At 40.3% G+C, this 23245-nt stretch overlaps 1 protein-coding gene across 1 annotated transcript in view; it reads left to right on the top strand.

Annotated features, from left to right (window-relative positions):
- adamts3 (ADAM metallopeptidase with thrombospondin type 1 motif, 3) overlaps positions 1 to 23245 on the top strand; it is a 117515-nt gene that overhangs the window by 71084 nt on the left and 23186 nt on the right. The window contains exons 8-15 of the mRNA XM_037099191.1: positions 2964 to 3069; positions 9000 to 9143; positions 10224 to 10356; positions 16051 to 16164; positions 16642 to 16787; positions 18339 to 18514; positions 19706 to 19839; positions 21022 to 21145. Coding sequence (XP_036955086.1) covers positions 2964 to 3069; positions 9000 to 9143; positions 10224 to 10356; positions 16051 to 16164; positions 16642 to 16787; positions 18339 to 18514; positions 19706 to 19839; positions 21022 to 21145 — 1077 coding nt within the window. The remainder of the gene's footprint in view (positions 1 to 2963; positions 3070 to 8999; positions 9144 to 10223; positions 10357 to 16050; positions 16165 to 16641; positions 16788 to 18338; positions 18515 to 19705; positions 19840 to 21021; positions 21146 to 23245) is intronic.

Here is a 23245-nt window from a genome sequence, read left to right as displayed (position 1 = left end):
AGAGCAATAACACAAACCTGAAATCTCATTGGCTACCTAATGCAGCAGTCATCCAGAGGCGGGCATGTCAGGGGCTCAGGAGAGGGGAAAAAAAGAAGAGAGAAGAGTCGGTCACTTGCCTACACAATAACTCATTGGCAGTTGTAGGCTCTAGGGTGAGCATGTGGGCTCTTATCTACTCAAATGTAATAATTAAATTTATCAGCATAGTGGTTCTTCCATAAAGGATAGTGTGTTAATCATTTTATTGTTATTCAACCTTCATTTCTGAACAACACACAGTATATATAATAGCTCCTGTCTTTTTTAGATTTTGTTGAAGAGTGGTTCTAATGCATAGCCGTCTTGCAGACTGCCTGTTGTACTTTCTTGTCCTTTTGTACTATATGTCCTACTGTCTGCTTGTACAGGGCTGATATTTTGAATTGGGTTTTGAACAGATATTGTTAATATTGCAGTTTTGGTTACAGAATACGGCACAGCAATTCTAATGACAAGTTGGCCTTAAAACTGATTTGGTTTTTTTTTGTCTGTCTGCTGCAATTTATGGTGTGAGTGCAGAGTGGTGATTAAATGTGCAATCACATGAACTAATCTGGATATTTATAAACTCTCATGAGAGTTTTCTCATCTAGATTAGGACAGCTGGACCGAAAGAGGGCACTGTTTAGAGGGTCACCCAAACTCTAAATACAAGGGGTACACCCCCCCCCAATTCCCAAGGTAAATTACACCCATGGGGAGGCATAATGCATGAGGAGTCAATTATGTTTGTCTGAGGCATCACTGAGAGTGTTTCCTCCCGAATTCCACACAGCACAGCAGAGACGATTCATTAGACTGTTTTTCTCTTTCAGTCTTCATTCAATATTGCGTTTTTTAGTTTGACTTTAGTGTCAGTGTCTTTGGTCTCTTTTCTTTGGTCTAAGTTTCAGCTCCAGTTTTTGAATTTTTGATGGAGATGGAGTTGTATTAATGATCAATACCTTTTAAAAGAAATCTCATTTGTGCAAAAGATAAATTGTCTGAGGCTTAATTAAGTCATTAATTTGTAATGATGTGGATGAATTTTTCATTTAGACTGCAAGAAACTTAGCATGAACTCTCTCAGTCTCGTAAAACACAGACAGTTAAATTTAGCTTCAGTTTTTGTTGTTTTTAAAAATCTGCCTTTTTTTGTATAATTTTGCACGGATCTTCTTTGTGACTCACTCAGGTTTCATACTGACATATTCATTTTACCATGCCAATAGGTGGCTCTCGCAAAAACCCGCTCAGAATGAGAAATTATGAAAAGTCCAGCATAATTTGCAGGTTGAATGTCTACACGCTAAATGATTTATTTCAAAGTCAGGACAGGCCATAGCTACTGGCACTGTGTATATTCGCAGTGCTGCATCAAAATCCAAAATCCAGTGTGTTGCTCACTTCTTGTTGAATCTATCAGCATTTGGGATTTGGTGCCAAAGAGGGTCAATCGTTGTGTTGCAGCTACAAGTGCGTTGGTGTCAGTGAAGTGGTGAGACAACGGCACAGAGCAGGGACTAAATGAGGAAGCACATGTTTATTCTAATTTTGGCACAGCTAGGGTTCATCAGCGCTCCCATCTGCTGCTTTCATATGCTCAGTTATTAATGTCAACAATGCGTGGGCATGGCTGATGCAGAAGGAAATAGTGGGCATGTAAAAATATGAATTTCAGTCATAATTAATAATCCTGAAGGTGACAGACATAGAGGAGCTTCCCTCCCTGCTGACTCTCCCACTGTGCCTCTTCCCTGTCATTTGTTTGTATGATCGGTTTTCTGCCGTCTTCACAGAGCTCATCATCACATGCATTGTTGCACTCCTCTAATACATGTGACACACTGAAACTCACACAATACGAACAGGCAGAAATATGCACATATCTGTCCCGCTTAAAGTATAAGTTCACCCTCTACCTCAAAAGCATTTCAGCCATATGGGTACCGTCTGTTTCACAGGTTTAAATTTTGAGATATCCTCCTGTGACACTTCTCTGCCGTCACTCCAATGTAGAGGAGTGGGGCTTTCTTTTGTGGGGCTCGTGCATTGGAAATTTACAATTCAAATTTAGCAGCAGTGTCTTTTTGTAGACACAATGTCCCAGTTTCTCTATACAATCCCCAGATATATGGGACTATTTCTTTGGTAGTAGTGTTTTCTCTAAAAAAAATACTTGCAAAGCCTGTTGATTATCCAAAGATACAAGTCAATAACAGAGAGAGACATAGTCACCAAAGAGACATAGTTTTTTGAAAACACAGGCTGGTTTCGTTTTCAGTGAGTTGATCTCTGCAGTAAAACTAGACATACTGAATGAATCTGTGATCACTGACCGTGTATTTCATTTGTCTTCCCCCCACATTGTCCTGGTAACTGAAGCAGGAGTACTGTTTTTGATTTCATTGTTGAATATCAAAGCCAATCCTGATTTAAAACGTGACATGTAACCAAAACGACAACCTTCCCTACCTGCAAGTGTTTTAAAAGCTTTAATCCAACAATGCATGGGACGTCTGTCAACCTGAGTCTCAAAGTAAAAGTAAAAGTCCGACCATACATTCAGTTAGGGATATTTCAGTTACAAAACCAATTTTGCTTGGATACGAAAGAAAATCTGTCAGAACTTGTGATGTAAATTAGACAAGAAACCTTCTAATTTGAAGTTCTCGTCCTTTAGCTGTGTGTATGATGAACTCCTACATAGACAGATGGCAGAGATCAGAAGCAGTAAGTGAATGACACCAAAACACTGCAGAGACTCTCAGTATAAGTACTGTGTAGGTACAAGCATATATCCCTCAGTGTGGTGGATAGTCTTTAGAGATGTAAAAATAAATAAATAAATAAAAAAAATAAGATCATTACCAGGACATGAACGCACAAGAAAACACACTCATGTGACTCACTTTTCATCCTTCTTCCATGTTGTTCTTCAGGTTACGCTCCGGTCACAGGGATGTGCCACCCAGTCCGGAGCTGCACTCTCAACCATGAAGACGGCTTCTCTTCGGCCTTCGTTGTGGCTCACGAGACCGGACATGTGTAGGTTCTCGATATGTTCTTCCTTCTATGTCTGTGTAGGTGTTTGAAGCCCAACACATACAAGTTCCTCTCGTCAGAGTGGCTTTATGTTATGTGCAAGGAGATTGTTGTCCTACCATATAAAAGAAAAAAAAACTGCTGCACAGTGTCAGTCTGCAAGTGCTTCCTCCTGGGGCATATTTTCCCCCTTGATCTCTATGTTAAATGGCATGAGAGACCTTCCAGCAGATTGGCCTTTAGCACTCTGACAGTGAACATACTAACCTTTGTTGATTTTAATGGTTTATTTATTGAGCATATCTCCAAAAGCACAAGGAGTCATTGACTTTGTTCTCCATCACCTCTGTACACATCTTACTGACAAAGACCTCCTTTGATGAAGTAGAGTCATGGGAGCTGTTGCCTTCACTTAAATAACCTCCATTTCTGATGAGATTAGGTTTAAAATGATCAGTCAGCTGATTGGACCACCGTCTCCAGGGTCGAACAGACTTAATTTGCTGCAGCACTTTATTTTTTAAGTCTGTTGAAAATGAAATTAGCAGAAAGGGAGGTAGGGCAGTGACGCAGTGAAAAAAAGGAAGCTGTCTGTCACATAGTAATCCAGTTGAGACAGCAAGGACGATCCTTGTGAAATGTCCCAGAGCGAGACACAAAATCCTCCAACTTCACGGTTGTTGCTTTGTGGATAACCCCGGAGATAGGCGAGCGTACGGTTTCATCCTCAGGGATCAATAAAAGCAAAGAGTCATATAAAAACTGTTTGGAAACCAGGAGCTGTGCTGTACACACACAGCCGTCTAATGCTGAGAAGGGATCCCAACCTTCAACAACAATGTGAACAGAACATGCACCCTGGTAAAACCCATCCTGAACATCTGTATAAGGAGATTTTTAATTGAAGATCATAATGACACAAAAATGCCTTTCAAAATGCCTATAGGGGGGTGATGAGATGAGCCTGTAGAGCCGCAGGATCTCCTGTCTCCGCATTTGACTCCCTCAGTCACCGTTAGCAACCACTATCACAGATATGAGGTCCAGACATCATGTTTTTAATTAATCCATTGCCATGGTGACCTCATGAAAAACTTTACAGATTCAGATCATTATTTGAGAAGGCACACAGTGTAACTCTGGTGGGGAGAATGTGACAGCCTGCATGCATAATTAAGTCAAACCACCCCTTGTTTCTTGGTTACCATATGAGATGAATCATGTAACAGAGAAAATGTTTCAGATGTAACTTACAGGAAAAAAAAATATGGCCCAGTTACTTTCAGTTTGTCTGAACAAACACATACACAGTAATCCTCACAATCTTACGTTGATATGCCACTGTAATACATTTAACAGAGGCTCAGAGGATCTTTGTCACAACAAAATGAAAGTCCAAGGAGAAGCTGATTTAATTAACCGCAGTCAGATGTCAGACCAACAGCGTAACAGTGAAGAGATGCACTGAGGATTCCAAACAAAGATGTGTCGTCTTCACCCACCCTGAACATCGTGATCACAGGCAGGATGAGTCTTGCGTGTGTACTTGTCCTTTTGTTGTAAGAAAGATGTTTTCATCACATGACTTGATGGCACCCAGTAAAATTGTCTGATATGTGCAACAGGGGTTATGTGGTTATGTGGATTATTTTCCAAGTGTTTTGTTGTTTATATTGTAGCATGGTCATCTAAGAACCTTTTCAGATTATTAGACCCTATTTATAGCTCGTGAGTATTCAGTTTTAGGGCATCAGTATGCTTAAGAGCACTCCTGCAAGTTGAAGCCCCCACATTTGTCAGATGTCATGGATTTTGTTAACTTTTCAGAACCAATAAGTGCATCCACTTAGCTCAGAGACTGGCAGGGGGAGAGGAGTGAGTGGGACTCTTTTTTTGGGTGCATCATAATTCTTTCTTGGAAATCTTAAATTTGGAACTTTCTCCATATCGTGATCACCAGGACCAGGCAGTGCGCTCCTTGGAGCTAAACCTAATTGGAAGGTGAAACGTAATGGATGTAAACATTTGTTTCATGTTAATGCTCTGAGCTCAGCTATATACGCCCTGGTGCAATCCTGTTTGTTTAAAAGTCAGTCCACTCAGACGAGGTGTCGCCACAGTCTGGTTTACACAGGTTTGCCCCTTGATGCACAGAAGTTGCCAGCTGAGATCAAAACAACATTAAACCCATAGTCACAACAGAAGTGTTACAGGGACGCCATCTTGGCTCTCTCTCTTTCTCTGAGCAAAGATAACGCAACTTAATTCATGTGTTCATTTTAATTAAGGATCATTACAAATGTTTGGCTTTGGTTAAAAATATGCAAGTAGTCACACAATGATGCTTTGAAATCAATTATTGTGAGGCACTCAGATGCATTAATAATTGTATATGTAATAATTGTATGTATTTATATTTGATTGGTAGCCCAATGAATGCATCCTTTACCACACCACCTCTGTCACAATCTGCTTGCAAGAATGAGAAAAGACAAACAATTTCATCACAACAGCACGACAAGATCCAAATAACCTAGTTATGTAACAAACTAAAACAGGTTTAACTCAAACCTACACACAATGTAAATGTTCAACTGATGTAATGATGATGCTGATGAGCATTAGATATAATTATGTGTAATAATTTTACAAGCCAATGCAGCAGCTGCACAAACTCTTAAACACTTCATGCATGCTTTAAAAATATGTGAACAGGAATTTGTGACGTTGGAACACACAGTATTGATGCCTCATCTGCCGACACAGGCAATTATTGATGCGCACTGTATGCTAAACACATGACCTCATTCAGAGCAGGGACGGTACAGGATGTACAGCAGTGCGTAACGGACACATCAGCTGCTGTGCTGATCAACATCAACCTTTTGTTGGTGTTCTCTGTTAAATCCGGCTGTGTGTCCAACATTACAGAACAGCAGAAATGCATCAGTAGTAATTCAGAATGTACAGTGATTAGAAAAAATAGCATGTCTTGATCAGAACTCTGATGATCTACAGTACGTGCAGTTTCAAATAGAAACATTTTATCTTTATGTCTACTTGGTGTTTTGGAGACATTATAGACATTAAAACAACGTCTGCGTAGTGATTGCTGAAGCCCCACGGAACCACACCCAGTAAAAACTCACTAAATTCACTTCACGTCTTTCTCCTAAACTAGCTCTTTGTAGCTATTCAAAGCACTGTTTTGTGAGTTGTCTGTTATTGATAAGTTGCATAAACAACCTTGCTTATTCATCTGACAAACACAGTTTGTTAAGTCCAGTTTCTTATCACAATACGAAAATGGTTATTCTCTAGTACATGGCGGCAGCAGATATCAGTACTCTGTGTACCTCAGTACGTCATACATGGTTTGCAGCAAAGTTTTCTTCAGAATTAGTTTGAAATGCTCCTCTGTAGGTTTTTTATCCTCCAAAATCCATCTGAAGCCTTTTTTCTTCCTTCAAAGCTGGGGCGAAAATCAAGAAATTCATCGGAAATGTTCCTTCACATTTTTGAAGGGGTTGATCTTACTTTTGTTAAGTCATTTTGAAGTCTGAAAGTTCATTCCTGACCTTGGAAACAGTGCTTGGGGTGTACTAATTAGCTTTCTCTGAAACTTTAAACACTATCACAGTCATCATCAGCAGATGGGGTTTGCTCAGGTCTGATGAAAAGAAACATAAACAGATGTCATGACCATTAACGGCAGTTAACTACAGTGTGGCATGTTGCACTAAGGTGGCTGGGGTTTTAAGGCTTGTCTACTCAGCCCAGTGTCCCTGGTGTAACAGCACCGTTAGGAATGTTAAAATTATTTGTTGTTTTGTTATCTGAGGTTTATTTCTACTAAGCCTTGTGGGCATATGTACAGGAAATAAAGAGGATGCAGCAACTTGATAAAATCGAATAACAGAGCTGAACTACAGGGTCATCATAGGTCCCAGCCAAAATAGTTTTGAAGAGTTTTCAGTCTCTTCTTCCTCTACTCATCATCTCTTTGGCAAGACCTGCCTTTTTGAGATTGGCAAATAAGAAACAGTGACTGTGACACTGGTTCGGCTCCAGCTGGAAACTTTTGTTGCAAATCATCTCCATTGTCAACTCCCAGATGAAGGCACAAAATGTCCTTAAAAAAGGAAGGAATACTTTTGAAAAATGACACATGCCATTTGATTCAACTCAATTTGAACTCTGCTATGAGGAAGATTTTATGACCTCCACCTGATAATCCACTCACAGCTCAGAGCTGAAGTGTCCCCCCCCCCTCCCCCCTTTTGAAATGCCTTTCATATCTGTGCTGTCAGTTCCAGTGCAGTCAATCTCTGGTGCATTAACCTGCCCGTATGAGAGCTTTCATTCAAATCAAGTTAAATGTAGCAGGTTGACAGTGAACATGCCCCTGTAATATTGCCATCCTGTTTCTAAATGTCTGGTGTTATTTATGATATATGAGGTCTGGACTAATGACGCTCATCATCTGCTATCGCTTTGTGGCAATAGAGGAGATAAATGAACACATCAGTGGCGGTAAAGTACAGCATTGTCATCGGTCACCGGACTCCCAAGAGCCATCGCTTGTAATGCACACAACCCTGGACACCGTCTCTGCACATTTTTTACCCTGCGTCCATCCAGCAGAAGTTCTGTCTCTCCTGTCACAGCTGTGCTAAACACCATGGCTCAGTATAGAGTGTATATATTCACTATATATTCAGTAAAGATGTAATCTGTCAACATGTAATGTTCACGTGTGGGTCCATCTCGAGACGGGATTCACCTGTTTACTGTTTAGGCTCTTAGGTTTGTTGATTATGTGTCAGTGTGAACCGTACCAAAACTAAAAGGCAAGAAAGTTTAATTGTTTTCCTCAGTGAACAGCTTTGTTTGCACTGATTAAATAGTTACAACACGTGTTGATCTAGGCAAATGTCATGTTCAAAATTCCATCTTTGTTATAATTTTATAGTAACGCTTCCTCCATACTGACAGATGAGCAGGTGTGACACCTGTCTTATAATAGCCACCGTCACATCGAGAACAACAAACCAAAACATCATCTCTTTCCAATCGTACAGAGAGTTTTGTTCAGTCAAAATGTGTGTTTGTCCTTCACTTCCTCCGGTGAATCATTTTGTTCCTTTAGAACAGAAGGCCGACTGAGAATTACTACAAACCTTGTGAAACTTAAAAGGAGAAGAACTCTACCTTTCGCCTTGAGACAACAGTGTGACAAGCTTTAAAAAGTCCACCTGCTGCAGGAAAATTGTTATTTGTTTAGTAGTAATGACTCAAGAAAGTAAAGCCACACGGTTGCGAAGGCCACTGATGGAAAAAAATGACATCTGCCATTTACATTTTTTATGAGATGCACCTGAATGCACCTTGACAAGAATTCAGGGAAGAAGGAAATAAAGACAAGGGGAGATAATACCATTTTTTTTTTTTTTACCATAAATCTTTGTGTAAATGTAATGCTATGAGAAGATTAGCTATTTCTGAATAGTTTTTTAAATAATCCTTAACATCACCATGAATGGTGCGGATAAAACGAGTCTCACAGCCCGAGGTGAGAAGCTGCTCTGTAGTCTGGTTGTACAACACACAAACAAAGTTAAAGTGAAACTCTCGCCAAAATGCAACTTAGGCTTTTTTTTTTGTGAATGTATATGAGCCAAACCTTCGTGTAAAAGCATAATTACGATGAAAGAGGCCATAATCCACATCAAGTAAGATTCCTCGTGCTGCTCTCAGTACCTTATATAAGTAAAGTATTTTTCCTCTTCTGTCCATGAAAAAGATCAAGATTGTCTATAATGATCCAGTGGTCCAAAAGGTGCTTATTTGATCCAAACTCTTTGGAGATTGGTCTTGACACCCTGCATATTTGTCATCATTTGCTTGTCTCTTGTCTGTCCCTGTGGGAGCAGGTTGGGCATGGAGCATGACGGTCAGGGCAACCGCTGCGGGGATGAAACAGCGATGGGGAGTGTTATGGCTCCTCTGGTGCAGGCGGCCTTCCATCGATACCACTGGTCCATGTGCAGTGGACAAGAGCTGAAGAGATACATCCAGTGAGTTCATGTTTCCAGTTAACAAAGATGCTTTAATAAGTCACATAAAATAGCAGGAATGATGCTCAATGACTGACTTTATTTGATTACATTTCTGTCTTTACTGCTTAATAGCATTGGTGGAAAATAAAATGACGCTGAAAGTCTGACATTGATTACAAAGCCAAACGACCATTCAAATTGATTACATCAGTGCTAGAAAATGTTCATCAGTCTTGTTATCTGGGGTGCAGCAGTAGCTCACCTACGTGCACCTCATGTACAGAGATTGTGTCAGATGTTGCTTTTTTACATCAGGGTAAAGCATCAAAAGCCCTTCACATCCAAATAGACCACTTTAAAAACAAACTCTACTCAAAACTCTACTGTACCTCTTCTGAGGAAATCATTACATACATTACATCATTACATCATTATCCGGTAATTAAAGCAGCTGAAGCTGTGAAATCCAGAATGTTCCTTTAACTAAAACAGCAACATGCCATCTTCAAACAGGACACTGGGAGAGCCTGTATGAGCCACAGCTCATGCATCCCTGGCCTGTGTTCGGCTCCCAGGCATCAAGGTTTTTCAGTCAGCTGTGAAGAAATCAATTTCTGATAAGCCCATCAGAGCGTTGTCACCACACAACTAGGCTGCATTAAAGGAGATGACAATGTGCAATCAATCACTGTACAGTAATGTTTAATATTGTATGACAAGTCTTGCTGCACTACGCTAATGTAGGATCAAACAAGAGAAAGCGAAAGTTGTTGCAACAGCCGTGGTGAAGTTTATAGGATTGAAATCATTTTACACATGCAAAAGGCACAGATGGCTCGCTGACTCTGGGCAGAGTTGAACTGTGCACCTCGCCATAAAAAGAATCAGGGGACTTACTACAGCTACCTCCCCAACACATGCAGCCAAACCTGCCTGTGACCTGTCCAGATTTAAAACTAAAGGTCTGGATCTCTCCACCATTGAGGAAAATAAAGGCCTCAGGTGGCAAATCCATTTTTAAAAGATTATGTTAAAATCTTTATTAGTCTCTGTTCAGTTTTTGACACCTTTGTCACCTCTTTTTTCATTTCCTGACAGCACATATGACTGTCTCTTGGATGACCCCTTCAAACACGACTGGCCGCAGCTTCCTGAGCTACCTGGCATCAACTACTCGATGGATGAGCAGTGTCGTTTTGACTTTGGAGTGGGCTATAAGATATGCACTTCAGTGAGTACAGCCCCCAGGGCTTCCATTTAGTTGACAGGCACTACCTACACAGTGTGAGCCCTATCACAGAAATATGTCGATAAGTGAGACTCAGCAGAGAAAAATGAAAGAGATGGAACCCATAGAAACTTAATTTGCTATCAAATGGCTTAGAAAAATAAGATGTCATCCAGCTGAAATGCTCTCTGGCTGTAGAAGTGATAGTTGAGGTGAGCAAGTGAGCTTCTTGCAGAAGGACATGCAGGGGATGTTATCAGCCCCCCTGAGAAAACATCCTTCAATTATCAGCAGACTCCTACGAACATAATCAAGTGCTAGATTAGTTAGAATTTAAGCATTTGCTTATTGAAACACTGTCACATCCGCTGTCTGGATTCAGAAAAGCAATATATCTTATTTCCTTTTAGACTGTGGGGCAAATTTTACGTTTTGTCAAAATATGTTGTGACTTGGATTGGCTGAATGCTGAATGGTTGAAACTGTTCCTATCCTATCTATGAATTCTATAAATGTGAGTTTAAGTTGCAGCACATGATGAATAATTGATTTGAGGATGCTGTTGATCAGGCCATGCACAAAGCATTATGTCCTTTCATCAAGACCTCTTGCTGTTACTTATCATTTTCACAAACCCTCCAGAACTTGCAGGCAAATGAGTCATGTAGTCCTGGTACTACATTTGCGGAGAAAATGTGTTCATATTGTGAGGATTGTGCAGAGACCCAGAGGGGAGGGGTCTGACTAGAACCTTCACTTGATGGGTAAAGCTCTTGACTGTAAATCAAGGTCAGAATCTCTTTGAAAGCATTTTTGATTTCGACAGTCTCCTTTGTTATCCTGCCTTACTGGGATGAAGGCTGCACTGTTTGATTTCCACAAATACAGCCAAAGAATCAGGAGGTCAGATGGCTGCATCTGATGTTTAATCACAACCTGCTGTACATTCAGTTGACATGGAAGGTTTTTCTTGCTGTGGGCTGTCCTTACTAATTACTTTGAAGATTAGTTTTTGATCAACCAACAAGACAAGACAAGCCATTGCCAAGGAAGTATAATAACATTTTTTTGCTACAGACCAGTATCCATTACCAGTATAAAGATCCTCTTTTGGAGGCTTTTAAGTCTGTTTTTACATTACAGACATAGAACGGATCAAAAGGGTTCTTGAACTGTACTATATGTAAGAGTTGTCACTCATAATTATAAGCACACAGAGAGTTATCCCCTGACCCGGACGCTCTCCTCAGTTCTGCACAGCATTCCAGCGTCTTTTAGCCCATTGTTTTGGTTTTTCAGCCCATATCTTTTTTGTTTGATTTCGCTGCTCTCATTGCTGTTGTTGCTAGTGAAAAGTGTCTGATAAACCCAATGTAGGTCACTGGCCCAGCACAATATAGGAGTTTGCAACTCCCCGCTGAACACAATAGAGCATTTAGCAGCTAAAGAGATTTCCCTCAAATGCGGCCACACAAAATGACATGATATACTGGAAGAATAGCAGCTTTCAATGTATAGCAGAGGTGTAGAATGAAAATCTTTGAGTACAGTAGATTCCATTTATTGCCAAGATCAGCAGATGGCTTTACATTTAACCGTAGGGCATTTAGCAGATGCATGTTCATAAATACATACGCTGATGGCGGTGGCTGCCATGCAGGGTGCCAACCAGCACATCAGGAGCAGTTTGGGGTTCAGTATCTTGCCCAAGGTCACTTCGACATGCAGACCAGGGGAATCAAACCAGCAACCTGAAAATAACAAGACCTTCACTACTAGGCACAAGGCTCAAGTGACTTAATGACAGATTAAATTGACTTGTCAATTCCAAAGCGTTGGTCAAACTACACAGGAATCATAAATCACTGGCATTTATATCTCACTGAACAGAGAACAATTTGATTTCAGGAACTTTCTGGCCAATTTATGCATGTTTGTCTGATTCATAAATGGCTGCTGACAGCAGGCTGTGGTGTAGCAGCATGGATGCGAAGGTCAGAGTTGGTGTATGGAGCTAGAATAAGCTCTGCATTTAGAGATACGACGTAGACGTGAACCACCACAATGCTCCATTATGACCACATGAAGAAACCAGACTGTTGACTGATTGGCTGGCTGTTCTGACTGTTGTTGGTTTATTTGGTTAAGAAGTGCATTTTTAGTCAATTCAGGATGGGAAGAGCACCATGCATAATGTCCATAATTTGATGAATTCAGTTTATTGTCCAACCCTAATCTTAAATCTTTCCAATTGTTCATTCTCTATAGGCAGACTAAAACCAGAAATACCCTGGAAGCTGTGGGATATCACTGTGTTATAGCAATCATCTCCTTCATCTGAGATTACTCTGTTTACACTGGCAGTCACACTTCTTGAATTTCTTAGTACAACTTGTTTGTTCTTCTTCTGCATAAACCTGATGATGGCACCTCCCAGTATTTTGTTGGATAGAGTTCTTGATGTCCTATGCTTCACTATTTATCCCTCACATTGTTTAATTCAGGAGCAGCCTGTCCTCTGTGCTGGAAAAGCCTCAGCTGCTGGCTCTGAATACTTATGGCTCTAATATACTGTTATTTTCGCAAACAAAGTCAATCCTACACACATGTACATAAAAGCACCAGACCCTTGCGGACTAAAAAGACAAGCGACTCCTTGTTGTTTTATTTCTACCTTCTCCTTTTTTTAAAAAGAGTCGTCAGAACATCAACTTGCCTGTGTAGAATGAGACAGCACCTGGCACTTTTAAAGACTTTCTCAATGTATGTGTGTTTCTGGGTGAAAATCTGAAAGCAGACCCCATGTATTCAGTTGGAAATGGCTATGCTGGAACTAAATGAGTGCTTCCCTTTTTTAAATCCATTTGAATAGGTGTAACAGGCCTGACATCATTCCTGCATTTGCATAAGAGAGGAGCTGAATTCCTAAGAAAAGAGAGATTATGAAACAGTCATCAGAATGCGCCACAGAGATGATACAGTACATGTATTGTATGCAAGACAAGTGGGAAGGAATTTCCCCAAAAATCAACAGTAACAAGTCATTTAGACAGTGAATATTGTCTTTTCTAAATATGTGAGTTATTTACCAAAGTAGTGACATCAATGTCCTTCTATTTACTGCCGTAATAAAGTGCCATGACTGAATATCTTTACTGAAAAAAAGCAAAATGATGGTAGCTTTTTGACAGAACTTCACCTGTTTCAAGGGAGAAAAGGCATTTAAACCAGCTCAACACTAAATGACTTGAGGTGACTTGGGTTTTGGGACGATTTGGGTTTGCCACTGCTGGCCAATCAAAAGCATCAATTCAGTTCAGTTCATCAGAATTGCTTACTTCAGCTTTACCAAACAGGGAATTGTTCCTTTTAAACTAGCTTAGCTTAAAACCCCAACCTGCAATCACTGATCACTGGTCTGCTTTACATTGACTTCCATTCATTTGTACAACCTCACCCTAACCCTTTTCATGCCTAATCTTGACGTTAACCTGAACTCAATGTATACTTTACCTTAAACTTAACCAGGACCTTAGAAATTAGGTTTTGCCACATTAAGACCAGTCTTTGGTCGCCATGAGGACTGTTGGGCCTGACATGATCGTTCAGAAATGGTCCACACTAGGTAACAAAAACATTGCCAAACACACACACACACACACACACACACACACACACACACACACACACACACACACACACACACACACAGTTACTGGAGCCTGGAGTGACCAACATGTCTGAGCTTTTTAAGAAGGCAGCTTCAGAGCACAGCATAACAGAGAGCCAGAGCTGCAGTTGGAAGTCATGGAGGCCCCTTTTACAGCAATTGTGTGTCGCAGCCCACTGGATACTTTTTGTGTAACCATCTGCAAAGGTTTTTGTTCTTATAGAAAGAAGTCATTCAATCTAGCTAATTGCCTCGTGTGCCTCTGAAACAAAAGGCCACTCGCCTGAATAACTGATCCAGAAGGCCGCGTCAGACACGCTCAGAGACTCGTATTAATCTCTGCTCAATTCAAATGTTCAAGTGCTTTATGTCTTCCTATTAAGTCCTAATAAATGAGCTGTAAATGAGCTGGAGAGATAAAGTGTTTCTTTATCAATATTAATCAGTGAATTGAAGATAATTTGAAGCAGTGTCATACCAGTATTTCACTGCACAAATGGGAAGAAATTCACTTGAAGTAAATACATCTAATACCGAATTTCTGAGTGATGACAGGTTTTACTTAGAAAGCACTCAAAGACTTTCAGCAAGGTGCAAGATTACACCGAACAATAAATAATGATGTTGATCGTCTGATGATGGCCAGCGGAGTATTTCAGTCTTATCCAGTGACATTAGATCAACAGTGTAAATGAGTCAAAAGTGAATCAGACTGCAGCTATGTAAGTTTGAAGTTATCATATGCTACACCTGCCAGTCAAAGACCACTGATGTAATTGAACACATTTTGTAGCACAACATGTACATCCAATGCCAACATTATAACCCCAGGAAGTAGTGAGTCCTATATTTTGGTATATTTAGTTGGTTGCAACCTGCAATCCCACCAACAGATGCCACTATATCCTACACACCAAACTCTGATGTGTCCCCCATCAGATATTGTAGAAATAACTGTTTTGAGGTGAAAATTATGTTGTTTGATTTTTTTTTTAATTTTTTTTTTGGTAAAAAAAAAAAAGAATAGCAATAGCAAAACAACAAAATAACAAAACTTTTGCTTATTTGCCTCAAAGGTTACCACATTATGCAAATCTCATAAATGGCCACAAGGTGGCATTGTTGAATCCCAGTCTTTACTCGCTTCATGTTGCCCATTTCCAAACGTCCCCCAAATTTGTGATGTTTCCGCTCAGTAAAGTTTGTACTATAAAACATCAGCTGTATAGCAGAGAGTTTTGTTCATTTGCGTGTTACAGATTGATACCTCATACATTCATAATGTGATACAGACAGAAGACATGATCAAGGCACGGAAGATGGGATGGAAAGCAAATCCAAACACATTCACACCTCTCTGAAGAGTCAATGCTCAAAAAACAACAAGCAGTGTATATGCAGAGCACAGATTTATGGTTTTAGCACCAGGTTGTGTTGATGGTTGTAAAATCCACTGCGTCCTCAACCTTAAATTTTTTACGGCTCATGCTGCTCAAAAAGCCTTGTGGTATAAGGATGCACCAGGAAGGTAAGAGACCCATTTTTGAGTTCTCTTAAATCAGTCTGATAATCTCCTCTAATCCTGTAGATAATGTCTGACCTACTTCTCTAAGGAGGGTCAAACAATAAACTGTGCTCACAGAAAGCTTTCATAATCCCTTCTTCTTTAGTACCGCTGATTGTGGAGCCCGGAGCACCTCTAAACAACAGTTGGGCCCCCCGGGTGTCACCTTTTGATAAGATTGTGACTGTGGAATACTTACATATGTGTTAAGTCAATCTTCCTCTTCTATCAAACTTGATAACATCAGTTTTATTTGTATCAAGACCATTTTCAACATCCACAATACTGAGCATCTTGATCGAAGAGGTGCAAAGTGGGAAATAACATTCACTTCCTGTTGATGAATTTCACAGCTGGATTTTTTCTATGAAATATGTGTTGTGATTAACATATAAACAACTATTGTTCATTTTCATACACAGTACATGAGCTCACTTAGCTTTTCGTCTTTTTTATGATTCAGTTTCGCACATTCGACCCATGTAAGCAGCTGTGGTGCAGCCATCCGGACAACCCTTACTTCTGCAAAACCAAGAAGGGACCCCCTCTCGACGGGACTGAGTGCGCTCCTGGAAAAGTAAGTTAGTCAGTCACACTCGAAAATGTCAACACAGTTAATCCATCTTTCTGGCTGGTGTGGCATAAGATCCATAAATAATCAGCACAATGTGTTGCACAGGTGTACAGTGGACTGGTCAAGACAAAAGGCACAATGGAAAAGTGATCTCTTTCTAAACAGATACTGTCTGGTTAGCGACCACCTCTCCTTCCCTGTTAATTTTGGCAAAGGAGAAAGTGCTCACTAACAAACGCGTGCCTCTTGTGAGAACAGAAAGAGTCTGAGATCTTTTACTTAAACTCGTGAAAAACGGGAGTGTAAAAAGTGTTGCATTTATATTTTTGTTGTGTGATAAGAAGAAAAAAAGAAAAGACAGCTTTAAAGTAAACATATTGCTTATTTGAATTTTATCGCTGTGTTATTTACCAAGTGTAGAAAGGAGGCTTTTGCTTTTTGTGTTTTCCTCTTTCCTCAACCTTGCTATCCTTTTTTTAGTGGTGCTACAAAGGTCACTGCATGTGGAAGAACCCTAATCAGGTCAAGCAAGATGGCGTCTGGGGCTCCTGGAGCAAATTTGGCTCCTGCTCGCGCTCGTGTGGAACTGGAGTTCGCTTCCGGACACGTCAGTGCAACAACCCAGCGTAAGTAGAAAATACAACAATGACATGATTGGATTTTGTGAGGTATCATGAATGAAGTAATGAAGTAATGGTGGATGCTGATCTCAAATGGCAGTGACAATCCAGATAATTTTATTTTGAAGTTTTATGCCTTACTAAGTTTTATGCCTTACTAATACTAAGTAAAGGATTCATGCTATTTTTGTTTTATGAGATTTTTCTCTTCCAGAAAAAAAAGAACGACGACTACGAGGAATGTAGAAATGTGCAGTAGAAAAGTTGCCTTCTCCACAAAAAATGCTCTAAAAAGACCTTACTGAAGCAGAAGCCTCAATCCAAAACAGTGCTTTAACAAAGCATTTTTGTACAAGTGTGCAACTATTCCTCAACGGCATCATTTTCACAGTCTGAAAATCACTCATGTTTACACCATCTCTTCCAAGCAACGTCTTGCAGCCTTCAGAGTAGTGCCCTTACCACTTATGTACTTAAGGTGTCCTCGATAAATAGCAGCTACTATGCTCAGACGAGGGCTTGAAAATTGTTTACATTTTTTTTACATACTAACTTAATCAATATGTGATATGTTGTGGTTTCTGTCTTGTGACAAATGTACTTACTGTAAATCACTTTGGACAAAAGTATCTGCTAAATGCCCTAAATGTAGACACAAATGTAATGACTGCCCTCTTTAAGAAGTGTCATGTGTCAGGGAAAATGTCTCAAGAACAGGGTTGGGCTTCAGATTAGCATGTGACAGAGAAAGCTGCAGTTTGCGTCCTATCTCATACCATCATTCAGCTGTGGTTTCTTCTAAGCATGACAACAATGTTTTCCTAACTTCATCCATGACACTGATGTTCCCCTCACCTTAAGTCAACATTATGTGGAAACTGGCATTTTGTATTCAAATGTTTTACATTTACATTTACACTTACATTTACATTTACAGTTAGGGCATTTAGCAAACGCTTTTGTCCAAAGTGATTTACAATAAGTACATTTGTCACAAGAGAGAATCCATGACATATCACCATCAGTGTTGTTGAGGAATATTTTTTACCATGTTACTGAATGTTATTTTGTGACTAAAAAACAGATAGTCACATTATTGTATCTCATTGCTGTAAGCCGTTTCCCTTTGTGACGTTACCTGTGCTGTGCAAGTTACTTTCAAAATTAAATAAATTACATATTCCTAGTTACCTTCATTTTAAAGTAAAAACAAAACAAACATGTTAGAACATGAGCTTTAGAGGTGCAGGTAAGCGTACAGGCTTGCAGTTTGCATTATTCGTTACACATGAAGATATATGTAAGGCTGAAATACATCAAGTAAGCACCTCACAGAAAACAGACATGTGATAAATGAATACAGAGGTGGCCAGTGTTAATGTGTGGTAGTGCTAATGATCAATTAGTTATACTGTACACCTTGACAGACAGCCCCTCATTAGAATGATTTATTTTAGCATCACTTTTTAAGCAGGATTTATTTCCAAATCCTCGGCCTCAAAGAAGTGTACACTGTGTGCTCGGCTCCTCTGATGTTCATCCTCTTCCTCCCTCCAGGCCCTCCAACGGTGGCCAGGACTGCCCAGGGGTGAACTACGAGTATCAGCTATGTAACACTGACGACTGCCCCAAGCACTTCGAAGATTTCCGAGCCCAGCAGTGCCAGCTACGCAACTCCCACTTTGAGTTCCAAAATGCCAAGCACCACTGGCTGCCCTACGAGCATCCCGACGGTACGCCAAAAAAATGTCAGCAGATTGTTTTGTTCCGTGTGAGGCTGCTTTGTCTTTTTTTAAGCCAAGAAGAGAGAACAATGAAAGTCAACAAGGGCATGGGCTCTGTGTTCTCTCAGCAAGAGAAAGCAATATCGTTAGAAGCATATTATATATCCAAAACTGGGATTTTCCCAACTGTTTTTGACAGTTTCCGCACATTGACCACGCTAGTGTGTGCAGAGAGAGTGTTTTCTATTGTGTTTTGTGTCTTGCTTTTAGGTTTTTCATTTCCATCTTTTCCCCTTCTCTTTTTCTGTTTAGACTCACTGACTCACTCTGACTCACTGAGCCAATAGTCAGAGTTTAAACCACCCAAGCTCAAAATGTGCCCTTTCTGCATGGGCGATGCATGTCTACAATGTAGAGACAAAACTTGTATCCTATTTCAGAAGTCTGCACTGTTTTAGACATCCAGATCCAGCCTCGCTCTGTGGAGCTGCTTGCCGCTTATTAAACCTAATGATTTTGAAAGTCTTTCATGTAGAAAAGAAATATGAAATCCGACAGAAAAGCTGCAGAGAGACAACACAGTAGTGGAAGTGGGCGCCCATTATTCTATGAAAGGTTTATGAAAGGATTAATAGCTGCATGACACGTGTGGTGTTGCATTTTCTTGATTTGTCATTGTGAAATTTTGAGGCCACAACAGAATTAACCCATTTTTAATGGTGGTTTATTGGTGGGTGTCTCTCAAGACAGCTTGTGTCCACAGTTATTTTGACCTGTGTTTGAGCTGCTAGCAGTGTTGTCAAAAGTGTCAAAATATATAGCAAAGAATGGATACTGACTATTAAAAATGGTTTCAATACTCCTTTTTTTGACTCTCCTCTCTGACAGCAGGTTGACACATGCACCACTGTAATGACTACATGTTAGTTATATTAAAGTATTATTTATAGTAATATTTATAGTAATATTTTTAGGCAATGTGTCGAAATTAGAAATTCTGTCGTGACAACATTACCCGCTCGCTGGTGTGAACAACAAGCTTGTCATAATGCAGCGACAGTGGTGAAAATCTTTTTGGGATTTTGGGAATAAAGGTCATTCTAGCATTACCAAATAAAAGTTAATGCACTGATTGATCAACTGATAGTGTGGAAGAAATTAATAACCAATAACCTGATAATCAAATCTGATGTCTTGTAGCCAACAAGAGATGCCACTTGTACTGCCAGTCAAAGGAGACGGGAGACGTGGCGTACATGAAGCAGCTGGTGCATGATGGGACACGATGCTCCTACAAAGATGCCTACAGTATCTGCGTGCGTGGAGAATGTGTGGTAAGGACGTGTTTTAACATGGACATGAATAAATACCGAATTTGAAGGTGATGTGATGCATTTTTATGGAAGGAGAAGGGAAATAATTTAATAACCCATGATACAGGAGTTATAAGTTCATACAATATATAATATAAAATACCTTAAGAATGCCCGCACACTGGTGTCATTTCAGTTGGAGCTTTATAACTTCTTCAGTGGCCTACAGTAGAATTTATTTAATATCTGTCAACACGTTTTGGAAATATGCTGCTGTCAAGCAAACACTCCCTGACACAAAACAATCCAGCCTGAGAAAAGATCACGTCCTTGGCAGAGAGGACACGCTCATGCTTTTTCTGAATGTCTGATTATACTTGAGTAAAAGTGAATATCTTACATATAACTTTAGTAAGAATTGAAGTCACCCATGTGAATAGCACTTGGGTAGTAGTCTTAAAATGAGAGACTCTGCACTGTATTGTAGGTGGGTGATGAGTAATGTCGTAAGGCCACCTCCTCTGTTCAAAGAATGCCTTTCCAGCTTGACATAGATGGGTTCTTCTCCTCTGCAATCGAATGGCACAATGCAGGAGGGTCAACTCCTCAGGTCAAGGCGCTGCTGTCCACTTACCTACGAGAAAAATCATGCCTTTGACGACAAAAATGTAAAAATCTTGGCCATAGAAGACAGATGGTTTTAAAGAGGAGTAAAACAGTACATCCATGTCAAACTGGAATAACCTTCTTTAAACAGAGGAGGTGGCCTAAGGCATTACTTATCACCCACATACAATACAGTACTAAGTTCCCTCCCCAGACAGCTATACAACCATTCAAAACTGGGCTTACCTAGCGCTAGCAACCTCATGAAGGCCAGTTGGGTCAATGACTCATAAGTGGCCTTAACCACTCTAAAGCCCTGAGCTCACGTGTCTTTAATGACTCTGTAAGGACACTCCCACACAGAGTTTTAAAGCCGGCAACTCCCCTCCAGTAAGTTAGAACAGAAGAAGAATCTCGGATGAGAGGTGAAAGGTCATGAAGAAACTGAAAGTCCAGTTGCCTATGATAGAGTATAGGATGTACAGTTCAAGTTAACGGACAGGTCATCCTGTCTTTAAAAACATGTTGTGAGCTTTACAGTTCCAAGACATAAAATGAATCTCACCTCATCTGGCTAATTGTTTTCTTGCCTTTCAGAAAGTCGGCTGCGACAGAGAGATTGGCTCCAGCAAAGTTGAGGACAAATGTGGCGTTTGTGGTGGAGACAACTCCCACTGCCGCACCGTTAAAGGAACCTTCACCAGAACGCCAAAAAAACCTGGTAAGAGCACATAGAACGAGTTGTAACAAAGCATCTACACAGATTTGTTTTGGACTAAAGTTTCTTTTTTGTATGAACAGTTTCTCCCAATTCTTTCCCTGCATGTTTTCTCAGTTTGTTCATTCGACAGACTGTCTACGGCTATGGATGTTAATAAATAATGACAAACACCGACAGTGATTAACCTTAATTAGACATATAGATGCTGCACTGCACATTTGCATTTACACTTTCTGTCCAAAGAGAGATACAAATGTGCAAATTCAACCAATCAGAACACCTGATTTACACCCATATGATGAGGCCGGTGCTATTCTATCACTGTTTTTATTGTCAGACCAAAACCAGCAATGCTTTAGTCAGTAGTGGCCTGTCTGTGGCATTCAGTCCCAAACATGTATGAAGTATGAACAGCAGCAGAATGGTATGTGGTACATCTGGGGTTGAGTCGAAATAAAGTCCAGCTTTTGTGCAACAATACAACAGGCATTTTTGGTTTTGGGCTATTATCTTTTAGGTGGGATTCGTCGACAGTAAGACAAATATAGCTTAGCTCCAGCCTCATCCCTGTCTAATCGCATCCTGTTTGTTGCTAGAGTCCCTTCATTATAAGTGACTCTCTTGTTTCATCCTGATAATACAGGCTTGTGATTTGAAAGGTCCTAATTTGAGGAAATTAAAAGTCGAGTACATTTTATTTCCACCTCCATAACGATAAAAAGAGTATCCAATCCCATAATCAGTGATTTAGAATAAACAAAGTGGCTAGTGCTAGAAAAATCATGTGGTTAGTGCTACAACAATCTACGACTGTGTCGAGCGGCCTGTCATAGAATTTACATTTGAGCTTTGTGTGATAAGCTGCTGATCGTAGAGCTCACCGAGGTGCAGCTGAATGTAAATAAAGAATTTAACCATCTGTCTTTTATCTGAAATGAGAAATTGTGAGGGAGCTGCCAGGTAACTCTGCAGCGCACTCGTGGAAACTGGGAGCAAACACAAAAATAACCTCTTGAATACATTCATCATCCTAACTGCTGCAGTTGAGCTTAATAAAAGACGAAGAAGCCTCAACCTCCTGTAGATCATTTAATTTCAGTTTGATCACATCAGACTTTGCACTCCTCCTAATGAATGACTATAAGGAAGGTGTAGAGTGACACAGCGCTGTGCTGACAGCTTGCACAGCCTTCCCATTGAACCTTTGGCTTTGTCTGGATTAGGACGCTGACTAATTAGCAGAGAAATGATTAAGCTCCCCCATTTATTTATTTATTTATTGATGTAGCGAGTTTGTTTTTTAATCAGCCTTGTAAGTAAATTAATAAATTGTGCCTTTGCTTTATACAGACTTCTTTAATTCAAGGGTCTTCCCTCTGGTTATACCCCCTCTGCAGCTGCACACGGCACACACGCGCGTGCACACACACACACACACACATACACACACACACACACACACACACTCTTGAACACAAGCTGGATGTTTCGCTTGCCAATGCAACACTCACCGCTGTGCAGTGTTAAACTGAATGGGTGTGAGAAAGTAGTTTACTTCCTTTTGAGAAACTATGTCTTCACATCAACCTCCAGCATGAAGGGAGTAACTGGTATCGGTTTCATGATGCCATCATGGAGAGCGTCGAAAAAAAATCAAGATGTACTGTCTCTCTGAGGTACTGGACATTGCGGCTTCATCAAAACCGTTCCAGGTTGTGCTTTGTTGAAACTGTGATCATTTTTTTTTTTATTTCCCTTAACATCTCACTCTCATTTAAACACTCACGTTTTTCAACAGGGAAACAGTTAAGCAAGAGAGCCCAAAAAGAAACTCCTATGTTGGAAAACACAATATGCAAGTATCCGGTGTTCCTGAATCCCTCACAGCCTCTTTGCTAGCATTAGCTTGTAGTGCAGATGGATGCCTAACGCTGTAGAGACTTAGAGACACGAGCTATACTGTATATGCTGCTGTGTCTGCTGTCCCATGTTACTAATCAAGTGTCTGTTTAGGTCTGACTCGGCCTTAGCTGTCACGGGGTCTTTAAACAGTCAAATACTTTTGATACGTGTGGTCGTTTAATGCAAACATCTCCTGTG

The sequence above is a fragment of the Acanthopagrus latus genome, chromosome 5, assembly GCF_904848185.1.
Source record: "Acanthopagrus latus isolate v.2019 chromosome 5, fAcaLat1.1, whole genome shotgun sequence".
NCBI lineage: Eukaryota > Metazoa > Chordata > Actinopteri > Spariformes > Sparidae > Acanthopagrus > Acanthopagrus latus.
Note: the sequence above shows the minus strand (reverse complement) of the source record. Positions and strands in the feature narration are given on the sequence as shown.